This window comes from Rhineura floridana, chromosome 5, assembly GCF_030035675.1.
Source record: "Rhineura floridana isolate rRhiFlo1 chromosome 5, rRhiFlo1.hap2, whole genome shotgun sequence".
NCBI classification, from domain to species: Eukaryota; Metazoa; Chordata; class Lepidosauria; order Squamata; family Rhineuridae; genus Rhineura; species Rhineura floridana.
The window spans coordinates 150,868,295-150,882,199 of record NC_084484.1 but is presented as its reverse complement, the minus strand read 5'-3'; the positions used below and the strand labels follow the sequence as shown (position 1 = coordinate 150,882,199).

The window sequence follows — 13,905 nt, the reverse complement described above, 5'->3', positions numbered from 1 at the left end:
TAATACTTAATTTGAGTTCCCTCTCGGAAAGTTCCAGGGCTTTTGGGGGTGGGTTGGAACTCTGTCCAGTTTCTTCAGCTGCTTCAATTGGTCCCTCATTTGTAGGTATATTGACTAAGCCTTGTTGATCCATGCATTCCGCTCTAGCTATTTCTTGCGCCAGATTTAGGAAGACCGAAGTGCAATCTTCAATTTGCAAGCCCCTGAGATTATCCAGTGACCAATCCAATATTGTGGGTGAATGATGGGAATCTACCCCAGCCGGTTCTTTATCTTCCTTTCTTTCATGCATTCTTTCAATATTCTCTTTAACTGTTTAGACCGTCCCTTTCCACTGGTCAGTTCAAGTGAGGGAACAATCCCCATGGTCTTACAGGCATTTCTAGTAAGCACCATATTTCAGTGCTGTCCCCTTAAGAGTTATTTTAGAAAAGATTAAAAGCCATTTCTGCAGCAAGCAGCGTAAAATGAGAATGAGTAATCTCTCATAGATATCCTGCTACAACAGCTTGAAGGGCTTGACGTCGTTATCGATGTCCAAAAAATAGTAAGGAAAATTATTCTATCCACTTAATGTAGCTTCAGGCATTGTTAAGGGTGAAGAGGACTAACTTCGGCAGGCATTAGTCAACATAATAATGATAATACACTCCCAAGGTCAGCAAACGTCTCCAATAAGTGTAAAAATATCTCAGGAGTCTCCAGTAGAGATAAAGATAAATGAAATAAATGCTTGGCCTTGGAATAATAACCCCTTTAGAAGATGGAATGCAGAGCTCTGAACTAAGCGTCCTTCTGAGTCGCCATCTTGGCCCCTTTTTCTTTTATCCACTATGTGAAAATGTCTTTTGGATCAAGAATGGGGGTAACCTGATGTTTCATGTAGGGAAAGTCTATTGCTTTTTCACACAGTGCTCTGGCAGTGTTTTCTCTACTGATACCCATTACTTATTATTATTATTATTATTATTATTATTATTATTATTATTTATTCAGCTTATATCCCGCCCGACTAGCAAACAGCTCTCTGGGCGGCAAACATAGTAACATATACAATAATAAAATTACAAAGTCAGTATAACAAATATAAAAATACACCATCTAAAATAGAAATTACAGCATTTACATAAATAACTTAAATTAAAATGCCTCAGAGAAGAGAAAGGTTTTAACCTGGCGCCGAAAGGATAATAGTGTCGGCGCCAGGCGTACTTCCTCGGGGAGACTATTCCACAATTTGGGGGCCACCACTGAGAAGGCCCTAGATCTTGTTACTGCCCCCCAGGCCTCCCTATGGGTTGGGACCCGGAGGAGGGTCTTCGTAGTAGACCGTAGTGTACGAGCCGGTTCGTAACGGGAGAGGCGTTCCTGCAGGTATCGTGGTCCCGCGCCGTATAAGGCTTTATAGGTTAAAACCAACACTTTGAATCTGGCCCGGTAGCATATTGGAAGCCAGTGCAAGCGAGCCAGGACAGGTGTTATATGCTCAGACCGCTTAGTTCTTGTTAGCAGTCTGGCTGCCATAGTTTGCACTAGCTGTAGCTTCCGAACCGTCTTCAAAGGTAGCCCTACGTAGAGCGCGTTTCAGTAGTCCAAACGTGAGGTTACCAGAGCATGAACCACTGATGTAAGGTCCTCCTTACTCAGATAGGGACGTAGCTGGGCTACCAACCGAAGTTGGTAGAACGCATTCCGTGCCACCGAGGCTACATGGGTCTCAAGTGACAGGGAAGAGTCTAAAACGACTCCCAAACTACGAACCTGATCCTTTAGGGGGAGTGTAACCCCGTCCAGGACAGGGTATGTATCCACCATCTGACCAGAGAAACCATCCACCACCAGCATCTCAGTCTTATCAGGATTGAGTTTCAGTTTGTTAGTTCTCATCCAGACAACGGTTCAGCACATCGACCGCCTCACCTGAAGAAGATGAAAAGGAGAAGTAGAGCTGCGTGTCATCAGCGTACTGATGACAACGCACTCCAAAACTCCGGATGACCGCACCCAACGGCTTCATATAGATGTTAAAAAGCATGGGAGACAAGACCGAACCCTGATGTGGATGGATGTGGCTTAAGGGAAAAAAATGGACTTTCTTTGCAGTTGTCCACTTAAATATATGTTGAATTTGATAGCAGTTTGGTCTCTGTTCAACAACACTTCCATCAGTTCAACAATACTTACATCTCGCACCACCTCCTAGATGCCAACAGCAACTGTGGGTTGATTCATACAGTCTAAAATTGTGTTAGCCTTTTTTTTGCAGCCACATCACACTACTGACTTGTGCTCAGCTTGTTATTGACCTGTCTAAAGATGCTTTTCACATTTTCTAGTGCCAAGTGTCTACCATCCTATACCTTGGAATTTGTTGTTATTGTTGCTTAAATGCAGAACTTCATATATGAATTTCATTTTGTTAGTTTCAGCCCATTTGTCCATTTGTTAAGGCAGTTTTAAATGTATGCCTATCTTCTTGAGGTGCTAGCTATCTCTCCTGGTTTTGTGTCGTGTTTTGATAAGAATTCCCTTCAACCCTTCATCTGAGTCTTTTATAAAAATGTTGAGGAGTATCAGGAAAGAGCTCTGTGGCACCATTGTTTGAGTTCGATGAGGACCCATTGAAGAGCTTGAGTACAGTTTTCTAACCAGCTGTGAATCTTCATGAGCATTATCACTTTGCCCACATTTAACCAGGTTGCTATCCAAAATATCTTGTTGAAGTTCATCAAATGCTTTGCAGAAATCAAGATAAATTTGTTGGTACGGGTGGTATATAATTACCATAAATAAATAAATAAATACATCAGATAGCAGGTTTATAGATCTGAGTTTTTCATTGACTGTATAACATTGTAACTTTAGTCTATTATAGACGTTAGTTCTTCAACAGATAATCTCTGGTTGATTAGGCCTTGGAGGCTCAGCTGAATTGTTTGTTGGAAGTTACTCCCTGTTCATAACATTTACAGTTGAGGACGTTACAATGCTGATTATTATATCAAGTATTTGTTTCTTTGTTTTTTAACAATCAGGGCATTGAATGAAATGTGGAAATGTCAAAATCTGCTGCGGCACCAAGTAAAGGATTTGGTTGACTTAATCAAGCAACCCAAAGTAAGTTTATAACTTTAGTGCATGTTGCAAAATACTTAGTTCAGGCTAATTGCTGTAGAAAGCCGAGTATTCAACTATGGTTCTGAGACTGGTATCCCTTTTAAGAACTGTAAAACAAAACAAAAAACAGATCTAATTATGCAGCTCTTAAGCCAGTTAGGCCATTAATCAGCCCATTTAGCTTTTGTGCTTTAACATGTAAATAAATAATACACTATCCTTAAGGGGTTCTAGAAAATAACATTTTTTAGAAAAAACTTTATTGATTTTTATAACTTTTTTATTTCATAAGAATAATAAAAGTAAAAAATGAAAAAATAAAAGCTGTCAGTTGGCTGTCAGACTAGGACTAAGGAAATACATATTCAAATCATCACTTATCCATGAAGCTCACTGAATGAGCTTCAGCTAGTCACTGTCTCTCAGTATAGCCTACCTAAGTTGTGAGGATAAAATGGGTTGAGTGGATGAGAATAAGGAGTGCTTGGCCTGGATGTTGCTTCATGGCTTCATAAACTGTTTGCAAACCATTCATAAAACACTTTAGTGTTACAGCTACAAAGTGCTCCCTGTTGGTGAGGATACTAATTCTAATGCATCCTAGGATTTCCCCCTACCCCATTGTTTCACTGTTTGAGCAGGTGAACTAGCTGCTGCTGGTCTTTAAAGTACAGTAGGGTCCCACTCATACGGCAGGTTAGGTTCCAGACCCCCGCCGAAAAGCGAAAATCACCAAAAAGTGGAACATAGCCGCGGCGGGGCGGGGGACATGTCGAGGAAGAGACGACTATGATGCGGCCCTCTGCCTGTGATTTATGCTGCCTGGCTTTACTACTAAGGAGTAGAAGAGCGTCATTGAAAGAAATTGCTTAATTTGTGCTTAATCCTTAGGAAAACTTTGCCACAAGAACCTGACAGACTCCAACACCAGTATTGGATTTAATTCCCATTTAATGATAGCTCTGAAGTACATGCCCTGTTCTGTACACTGAACTGTACTTTAGAATTGGAATGGTTGCAGTTAGAAACATTGCCTCTTCATTCTTGTACAGTTGACTCAAAATTGTTGTAGAATTTCTTACTGGCTTTTTATAAATTTAACATTTTGAGAAATTTTATATGAATTGGGATGGGGAGGTGGCAAATGAATTAATTCCTGGCAGCTGTCTGGTGTCAATCACACCAACTAAAATTAATTTATTGCTACATGCTGGCATTTTTCATACATTCTTTAAAAAAAGTATTTTCAGTACTCCTTTCTTAATAAAGGAGGCCTCCTCAACATAGACTACTTTACCATTTTCTAACATGCTTTAATATTTTCCTGCTTATAGGCAATTGTTGATACAATTAGTAGAAGGAGCTGGTATTTACAAAGCATCCTTACATTTATATGAGGAAAAACCTATGTAAAAATATCATACTAGACAGGAAGAATGAGAATAGCTGATATATTATTAGAAAGATAGCAACTGTTTTTGCATACTGGAATAGAACTAAATCAGATGAAATAGCACAGCAACAAGTATTATTGATAATGTAAAATTGCTTTTGTATTGACAATGGAAGGATTATATGGCTGCCTTCTCCAGCATGGTATCCTCCATGTGTTTGGATTATAACTCCTATCAGTCCCAGCCAGTATGGCCAATGGTCAGGGATGATGTGAGCTGCAGTCCAAAAATTTAGAGGATTCCAGATTGTATGAAACTTAGTTATTCAGAGATTCTCTGAATGGTTCTTAGTATTTTTCTTTGTGATTGTTTTACTTACTTGGTTTTTTTTAATTGACAACACTATAGCTTTGCTACTATTTATGTTATACAGTTATTTTTTTAAAGCAACAAGCTGAATATGGTTTCAAAAAACACGAAAAGAGTAGGTTATTGTCTCGGTTAGCTGGATATTAACAAGCAATCCTAACTATAGAAAGCTAGTGTAGTTTATGCCAGTGTAACTTGTGCCGGCTTAATTTACTCTGTTCCAAACTCTTCCAATGAGATTTGATTTACGCTACCCTTTTTGCCAGCTGAGTTCTGCTGGGTTGCTAGATCACATGACTGAGCTGAAAGGAGTTTGGAATAGGTGTAAGTCTCTCCTTGTCCTGTCACGACCTCACAACAACACTGGAATACCCTTTTGCGGAGAAATATGAAGAGTTAATTCTGCCTGCTGAACCAGGGTGAGGGACTTGTGCTGGCATAGCCCTGGCTTATCCAGAAAAGCCCAATATCCGTAGAATCCAAACTCTCAATCCAGTGGATCTAGGGTTTAGCTTGAGCTGTAAGGCACCAGAGATCCACATTTTTGGGATAATTGTTAGACCTGCATGATCATTTTTCCTTTTGTGAAATCTATTACATACTCAACAAAATTTAATTTTTTGCCATAATTTTTTCCCCTGATCATCTCCAGCAGCTCAAACCTGACTTCTGTTGTTCAAAATTGAATCCATTTGGGAGTAAATGTTTAGGATGGTAGTTCATCATGGTATTAAGAACAATGGTACACTCTGAATAATTATTTTTTCTCTGTGTTAAAATCCAGCCTTATATTGTATATTCAACTTCCATCTAAGTTTAATGTGTAGAAATCATCTATTGCTGAAAGTATGGTGTAACACTATAAATAATACTGTGAGTTTGTAATACAAAGTCTTGACATTGAAAAGTGTTTTCTCTTTTAATTTCCAGACAGATGCCAGCAGTAAAGCTATATTTTCAAAAGTGATGGTAATAACAAGTAAGTTTGTAATGTTTTTAAATTTTAATACTTGAGCAAACACTGTTTCCTTGTAAATCTTTAGAACTAAACTGTTTAACAAAAATTATGTACAGTTTGATTGTAATAAAACCTCAAAGCAGTTTACAAAAAATAAAATAATACATTACAATTATCAATAAAAGACATATGAAAACAGGTATTTAAAAACATTAAAAAACTAATTAAGATCAATAATAAGCTAACAACAGATTGAAATACATTTATTGATTTTATATTCTGCCCTTCCTCCCAGTAGGAGCCCAGAGTGGCACATGTAACTTCTACATGTCTGGATAGGCTTGCCTAAACAAAAATGTTTTAGGCAGGTGCTGGAAAGAGTACAGCAAAGACAGAGAGTTCCAACGTGTTAGCGCTGCCACAACTAAAAGATTTATTTCTTCCAACTGCGGAATGAGTATGATTCTGCAGATCGAAGTGGGCACATGTGGGGTAAGGAACCTTGGCCCAAAACTCCTAATGACTGCTCCCAGCAGCTTCATATAGATTTTATATAGCATTGGGGATAAAATAGTACCTTGCAGCAACTCATAACATAACTGCTGAGGGGCCAAAAAGCACCCTCCCAATGTTACTCTCTGGACTCTATCTTGTAGGTAGAACCGGAACCTCTGTAACACAGTGTCCCCAATTCTCATTCCACGGAGCCAATCCAGGAGGATATCATGGTCAATGGTATTGAAAACTGCAGAGTGATCGAGAAGCAGGAGCTAGGTCACATTCCCCTTGTCTCTATAAAGGCCATCCGTCAGGGCAACCAAGGCCAACTCAGTCCCATGGCCAGGCCTGAACCCAGATTGTAATGGATCTCAATAATCCATGTCATCCTTCAATACTTGCACCTGCCCCACTACAATTGATTCAAGTACCGTATATTCCGGCGTATAAGACGACTTTTTAACCCTGGAAAATCTCCAAAGTCGGGGGTCGTCTTATACGCCGGGGGTCGTCTTATTAGGGTTGCCATATTGCCCGGATAGCCGGGTTTTACCCAGATTCTAAGCATGCCACCTGGCGCCCGTCTAGCCCGTTAGGTGGCCCGGATTCTCAGCTTTCATTTAAAAAAAAAATTAAGTTTCTAGGTGGTGCGGTTCTCGATATATATATAAAAATGTCAGGCACCCCCCCCCCGGTTAAATCTTTTTTTAAACTACTGTATAGCACTTCGTAGCTTTAACCCCGCCCGTTCAGGATTTCAGCCAATCAGTGAAGTGTTTGTTTGGTGGCAGTGTCTGCAAAACCTCATTGCGAGGCCAGAAAATGGTGGTTTCCCTCCTGTTTATCTGAAAATCTCATAAATTGGGTAGGTATATACATTTCAGTTTTTCCCCCTGTTGTGTGTAGGAGTCAGATCCTGGGCAGTGTTTTGAAAACCTTCCCAATAGTTGCTTTTGGGGGTAAAAACAGTGCTAATCCCATATGTCCAGAGTAAATCCTATTGAATTCAGTAGGAATTACTTTTGAGTAGACATGATTATGAATGTGCTGAAAATCAATGGGACTTTGGAGTGAATGTAAAAAAGAATTGTGTTTGTGTTCTCTTTCTGCCCCCCCCAGTCCTATTTTAAAGCAAGTAGGCAGGGCTTACTTAGGTATTGCAGTTTTTATTCTGTAGGAAACTAATACTGATTTTTAAAAAACTAATACTGATTTTTCTTCAATGACCAATTGGTTTGACAATAAACTATTATATGGGCTGTATGTATTTATACATCTGCAGTGTGTGCATGTGTGTATGGAGTCTTTCCAACACCCCTGTGAGGTAGGGTTGCAAACCAAGGCAGCTCACAACAAGAAATAAAGCCATTTAAAATCCAATAACCATAAAAACAAGTATAAACAGTTGCAAAACAGTGTAAAGTGGCATGATTCGGAATTTTGGGATGTGTGAATGAAGTTGCTTATCACTTGAGGTTGTATTTCTGTCCCTGTTTGAGTAAGCACCATTGAATACGCTGGGACTTGCTTCTGAATAAATAAATTTAGGATTGCGCTATAAATATCTTTAGAGTTTGTGTAAATAATAAATATATTTGATAGTTATGCTTATATAAATATTTCTTCATTTATCATATTTTTGGTTTTTGGTTAGGAATCCTGACTGGTTGTGAGATGCTTAGTTTTTTGCCTTATAGGAATCTTGTTGTGGTTGGTATGGTATTACATTTAGGAAAGTGTTACTGCCTTCTGTATTTTTTTTTCCTATTTGCATTTCACTTATCTTTAACCTCACTCCGTTACAGCCATAGAAGCAACAGCAGCATATGCAAGATAATTAACTCCCATTAGTGATAAGAACAAGAATTTATAATTATTATTTCAATTAAAACAAGAGGCTTATCAATACTTTGAAGAGGACCAGATATTTATTTTCTTTCTGAGCCCAGGACTGGGTCTTTCATGATGCCCGGTGTGTGTGTGTGTGTGTGTGTGGGAGCAGGAGAGTAGTCGATAAGACAGACATCCTGGCATTGATAATCGAATTAGCAAGGTATGTGTGGGGTTGTTGTACACTTCCAGGCTCAGTTTCATTTTGAGTATGGAGGTGGAACCTGTGTAGATGTGGTTATCAAAGGGAGAAGAAATTTTGAGTTAAGCAAAGCTCTGCTTTTTGTTTGATTAAGCAGGGGTAGTCTTATACGGCGAGTATATCCCAAACTCTATATTTTAACTGGAAAAGTTGGGGGTCGTCTTATACGCCCAGTCGTCTTATACGCCGGAATATACGGTACTTCCTAACTTTGAGGGTGTATTAATGTAGTGAGTTCTGAAATGAACTACAACAAGTTGTGTGAAGAAGATTATTTGCCATAGCCTAGGTATACGAGTGTATATTTGTATAGTTAGTGGTTTGAAAGCTGGGACTGGGAGATAGGATTTTTTTTTACTGTATAAACTTTTATGTATTCACTGCATGGAATGGAATCCTACAAGACATCAACAAATACTATATTCCATAAAGTAAAGGTGTCCCCGCACTTATAGTGCGAGTCGTTTCCGACTCTTAGGGTGACGTCTTGCGACGTTTACTGGGCAGACCGTATATATGGGGTGGGATTGCCAGTTCCTTCCCTGGCCTTTCTTTACCCCCCAGCATATGCCGGGTACTCATTTTACCGACCATGGATGGATGGAAGGCTGAGTGGACCTCGACCCCTTTTACCGGAGAGTCGACTTCCTCCTTATGTTGGAATCGAACTCCGGCCGTCAGCAGAGCTTCAGCTGCGTTACCGCCGCTTACCACTCTGCGCCACGGAGGATCTAAACTATATTCCGTACATGAGTATTAAGGCTAGTGCTTCTTCTGAGAGGTTGTAGGATGACCTATTGTATGAAGTTATTTAATAGAAACAGATACAGGCATTCATTATATGGGCTGGCATCTGATTGTGGGAGTGAATGCTGGTGAGTGGATAGACTAGAAAATTGGGCTGAAATTAAAAAAATGAAATTCAATAAAGACAAATGCAAGATTCTGCATTTAGGCCACAAAAACAAAATGCACGGGTACAGGATGGGAAATACCCGGCTTAGCAGTAGTGCGTGTGAGAAGGACCTTGGAACTGTAGTGGATCGCAAGTTGAACATGACCCAGCAGTGTGATGCTGCGGCAAAAAAGGCAAACGCGGTTTTGGGATGCATAAACAGAGCTATAGTTTCCAGGTCGAGGGAAGTAATAGTCCCACTATATTCTGCATTAGTCAGGCCTCATCTGGAATACTGCGTTCAGTTCTGGTCGCCTCATTTTAAGAAAGATATAGACAAGTTAGAGCGGGTTCAGAAGAGGGCGACGAGGATGATAGCCGGTATGGAGAACAAGTCTTATGAGGAAAGGTTGAAGGAACTTGGCATGTTCAGTCTGGTGAAGAGAAGGCTGAGGGGTGACATGATTGCACTCTTTAAGTACCTGAAGGGCTATCACATAGAGGAGGGTACAGATTTGTTCTCTGCTGCCCCAGAGGGTAGGACTAGGTGTAATGGTTTTAAGTTGCAGGAGCGTAGATTCAGATTGGACATTAGAAGGAACTTCTTGACAGTAAGGGCAGTTCGTCAATGGAACCGACTGCCTAGGGAGGTGGTGGGATTCCCTTCGCTGGATGTCTTCAAGCAGAGGCTGGACAGCTATCTGCGGGAGATGCTCTAGCTGTGGATTTCCTGCTGTGAGCAGGGGGTTGGACTCGATGGCCTACAAGGCCCCTTCCAACTCTATGATTCTATGAGTGCTAAGGTTTTAATGCTTTAATATTTTTATCAATTTTAATTTTATGTTGGCTAATTCATGTGGTACTTATTGTCATGGCCCCGTCAGAGGACTCCTCAGATGAGGACGACTCGGGAGTAACAGCAGCAGACCCAGGAGCAGCAGGAGACACGGAGGAACCTCCTGAGAATCCAGCTCCTTCTGCCCCTCAGCTGCAGCCAGACACAGACAGTGAACAGGATACTCCCCCCTCACCTGCAGAACGTAGACAGCAGAAGGTCAGGCAGAAGAGAGGCAGGCCTGTCTCCTTAAGGCCCAAACGCTGAGGGCTCACACCTGCTGTCAACCTTGCTCTTTATAAGGCACACCTTGGCTGCAGCTTGTTGCTGACTGCAACGTCAGGCGTGGCTTTGTGTAGACCTAGTTTCCCTGCAGCATCTGTTTGACTGACCTCCTTGGCAATTGATCCCGGACCTCCACTGACCTCGCTTCTGGACTTCTGACTCGGCAAGTACGCTTCGGATAGGCCTGACAGATTTACAACCCGACTGCTGGCTAAGGACTTTCCTTCCCTGCCAAAGACCCAGGAATTTCCAGCCCCCCCTGACACTGCTGATGCAGTGTAGAGCTGACAGTTTGCAGTCAGCCATAATACATGTCAATCCTGTATCTCTTTGGCATGGATTGAAAAGTACAGTTTCTAAATCTCCCAGTGACCCATTATTTATGGATCACTGATAAGAGAGAATGCAATTGCTCCTGTCTATCATATTCATACCACTTGGTCTATATGCAAAACAATACTGTGTCAGCTCTACACTGCATCAGCAGTGTCAGGGGGGGCTGGAAATTCCTGGGTCTTTGGCAGGGAAGGAAAGTCCTTAGCCAGCAGTCGGGTTGTAAATCTGTCAGGCCTATCCGAAGCGTACTTGCCGAGTCAGAAGTCCAGAAGCGAGGTCAGTGGAGGTCCGGGATCAATTGCCAAGGAGGTCAGTCAAACAGATGCTGCAGGGAAACTAGGTCTACACAAAGCCACGCCTGACGTTGCAGTCAGCAACAAGCTGCAGCCAAGGTGTGCCTTATAAAGAGCAAGGTTGACAGCAGGTGTGAGCCCTCAGCGTTTGGGCCTTAAGGAGACAGGCCTGCCTCTCTTCTGCCTGACCTTCTGCTGTCTACGTTCTGCACGTGAGGGGGGAGTATCCTGTTCACTGTCTGTGTCTGGCTGCAGGGCCTCTGCTGTCCCTGGGGTGCTCTGCAGCTGAGGGGCAGAAGGAGCTGGATTCTCAGGAGGCTCCTCCGTGTCTCCTGCTGCTCCTGGGTCTGCTGCTGTTACTCCCGAGTCGTCCTCATCTGAGGAGTCCTCTGACGGGGCCATGACACTTATCTGCCCAAGATTTAAATATCTAAATAAAATAACTTATGCAAATGTAGCACAATTGTATCAAATGTTCCCTTCCCCAAAATTACTATTTTCTATTAAAATATTATGAAGAAAACTGAGTTTTAATTGTTCAAATATTCATTTCAGTGGTAACTACATGGGGTTAGATCCTGAGAACTGTGAGCAGGAGGCAGCTTTGTCCTCCCAACTGCAGCCCCAGAAAGGGGTATGCAGAGAGTTGGGGGACCCTTAAAATCATGTGGGCTATGGTACAGTGGATTGCAGTAGAAAAGGACAATCCCCTCCCAAATTGAGTGGAGCCACCTTGTCGCAGTCTACCTCCAGCAACACTTTGTGACAAAGTGCACATTTTTCAGAAGGGTTCCCCACCTATTCACGGTGGCACAGGGAACTGTAGTGGGGAGGGGTGGCAGGAATGTTCTCTTCTCAGTGTCCCCTTGGTCGTGGTTCTCAGGGTCCAATCCATGGATATTTGTGTCTTCAATATCTTCACTATACCTCTAGTCTTTTATTAAAAACAAAAGTATGACCTGCATCTCAGGACAGGAAACCTTGACCAGTCACATCTAGCTTTTTAATAATTAGAGATGATTCTGAAATTCTGCCCATGCTGAATTTCTCCCTTGTTTTGCTTTTTGCTAAGCGTTAATATCCACTATCCTTTTGTGGGTGAGTACATGTGCAGTTTACAGCATGGCTCAGGTTTTTCACTTTCATATCTTTTTTTCACCCTTCCCATTGCTGATGCCCAGATCAAATCGTGCATGTTGATTGCAAAATGAATCTTAATGTAATGGTTCAATGGTAATGAGAAAGGGAAAAGAGACTGAATGGAAGGAGTTGAAAGCTGCTGCAAACTGCATGTATACTGGTTCCAAAGCTAATTTTAGAATTTAATTTTAGAATTCTCCAAGTTAAAGTGGAAAGCAAGTAGAGCAGAATGAAAGACAGAACTAACCCACAGAATAATAATGAAATGGTGCTAGTGAAATCCTGTAATTCCTAATTAAATTTCATATCTAGCAATAATAGTTATTATAACATATATATAAGTGAAAACAATTCCATATATAAAAACATTTTTTAAAAATCAGTTCTAATCCAATACAGATACCAACTGAGATAAAAATCTCCATTTAGAAGACTATGTATATATGTATATACACATACACTATCTCTCTTGTTATTATGAAAGTGTACTTACTAGAATATTTTTGCAGCAGACAAATGGGTCAAGATTTGTTATGGCCCATCAGTGAAACATCCCAGCCATAGTGGAAACTGACTGTAGAATCATAGAATAGTAGAGTTGGAAGGGGCCTATAAGGCCATCAAGTCCAACCCCCCTGCTCAATGCAGGAATCCAAATCAAAGCATTCTCAACAGATGGCTGTCCAGCTGCCTCTTGAATGCCTCCAGTGTCGGAGAGCCCACTACCTCTCTAGGTAATTGATTCCATTGTCGTATGGCTCTAACAGTTAGGATTTTTTTTCTGATGTCCAGTCAAAATCTGACTTCCTGCAACTTGAGCCCATTATTCCATGTCCTGCACTCTGGACAATTGAGAAGAGATCGCGGCCCTCCTCTGTGTGACAACCTTTCACGTACTTGAAGAGTGCTATCATATCTCCCCTCAGTCTTCTCTTCTCCAGGCTAAATACGGCCAGTTCTTTCAGTCTCTCCTCATAGAGCTTTGTTTCCAATCCCCTGATCATCCTTGTTGCCCTCCTCTGAACCTGTTCCAGTTTGTCTGCATCCTTCTTGAACAGCAGAGACCAGAACTGGATGCAGTACTCAAGATGAGGCCTAACCAGTGCTGAATAGAGGGGAACTAATACTTCACGCAATTTGGAAATTATACTTCTGTTAATGCAGCCTAATATAGCATTTGCCTTTTTTGCAGCCACATCACACCGTTGGCTTATATTCAGCTTATGATCAACGACAATTCCAAGATCCTTCTCAAATGTTGTATTGCTGAGCCAAATATCCCCCATCTTATAACTGTGCATTTGGTTTCTTTTTCCTAAGTGTAGAACTTTGCATTTATCCCTGTCTTCAGCCCAATGCTCTAGCCTATCAAGGTCCCTTTGAATTTTGTTTCTGTCTTCCACGGTATTAGCTATGCCCCCCAATTTTGTATCATCTGCAAATTTTATAAGCATGCTCTGTACCTCCTCATCCAAGTCGTTAATAAAAATGTTGAAGAGCACTGGGCCCAGGACCGAGCCCTGTGGTACCTACCCCACTCGTTACTTCCACCCAGTTTGAGAAGAAACCATTGATCAGCACTTTTTGTGTACGATTCTGGAGCCAACTGTGGATCCACCTGATAGTTGTTCCATCCAGCCCACATTTAGCGAGTTTGCTAATCAGAATATCATGGGGCACTTTGTTGAAAGCT

The 13,905-nt window shown here is 41.4% G+C and overlaps 1 protein-coding gene across 1 annotated transcript in view; it reads left to right on the top strand.

Annotated features, from left to right (window-relative positions):
* PDS5B (PDS5 cohesin associated factor B) overlaps window positions 1-13,905 on the top strand; it is a 158,409-nt gene that overhangs the window by 112,273 nt on the left and 32,231 nt on the right. Inside the window, exons 14-15 of the mRNA XM_061629724.1 lie at window positions 3,036-3,117; window positions 5,811-5,859. Coding sequence (XP_061485708.1) covers window positions 3,036-3,117; window positions 5,811-5,859 — 131 coding nt within the window. The remainder of the gene's footprint in view (window positions 1-3,035; window positions 3,118-5,810; window positions 5,860-13,905) is intronic.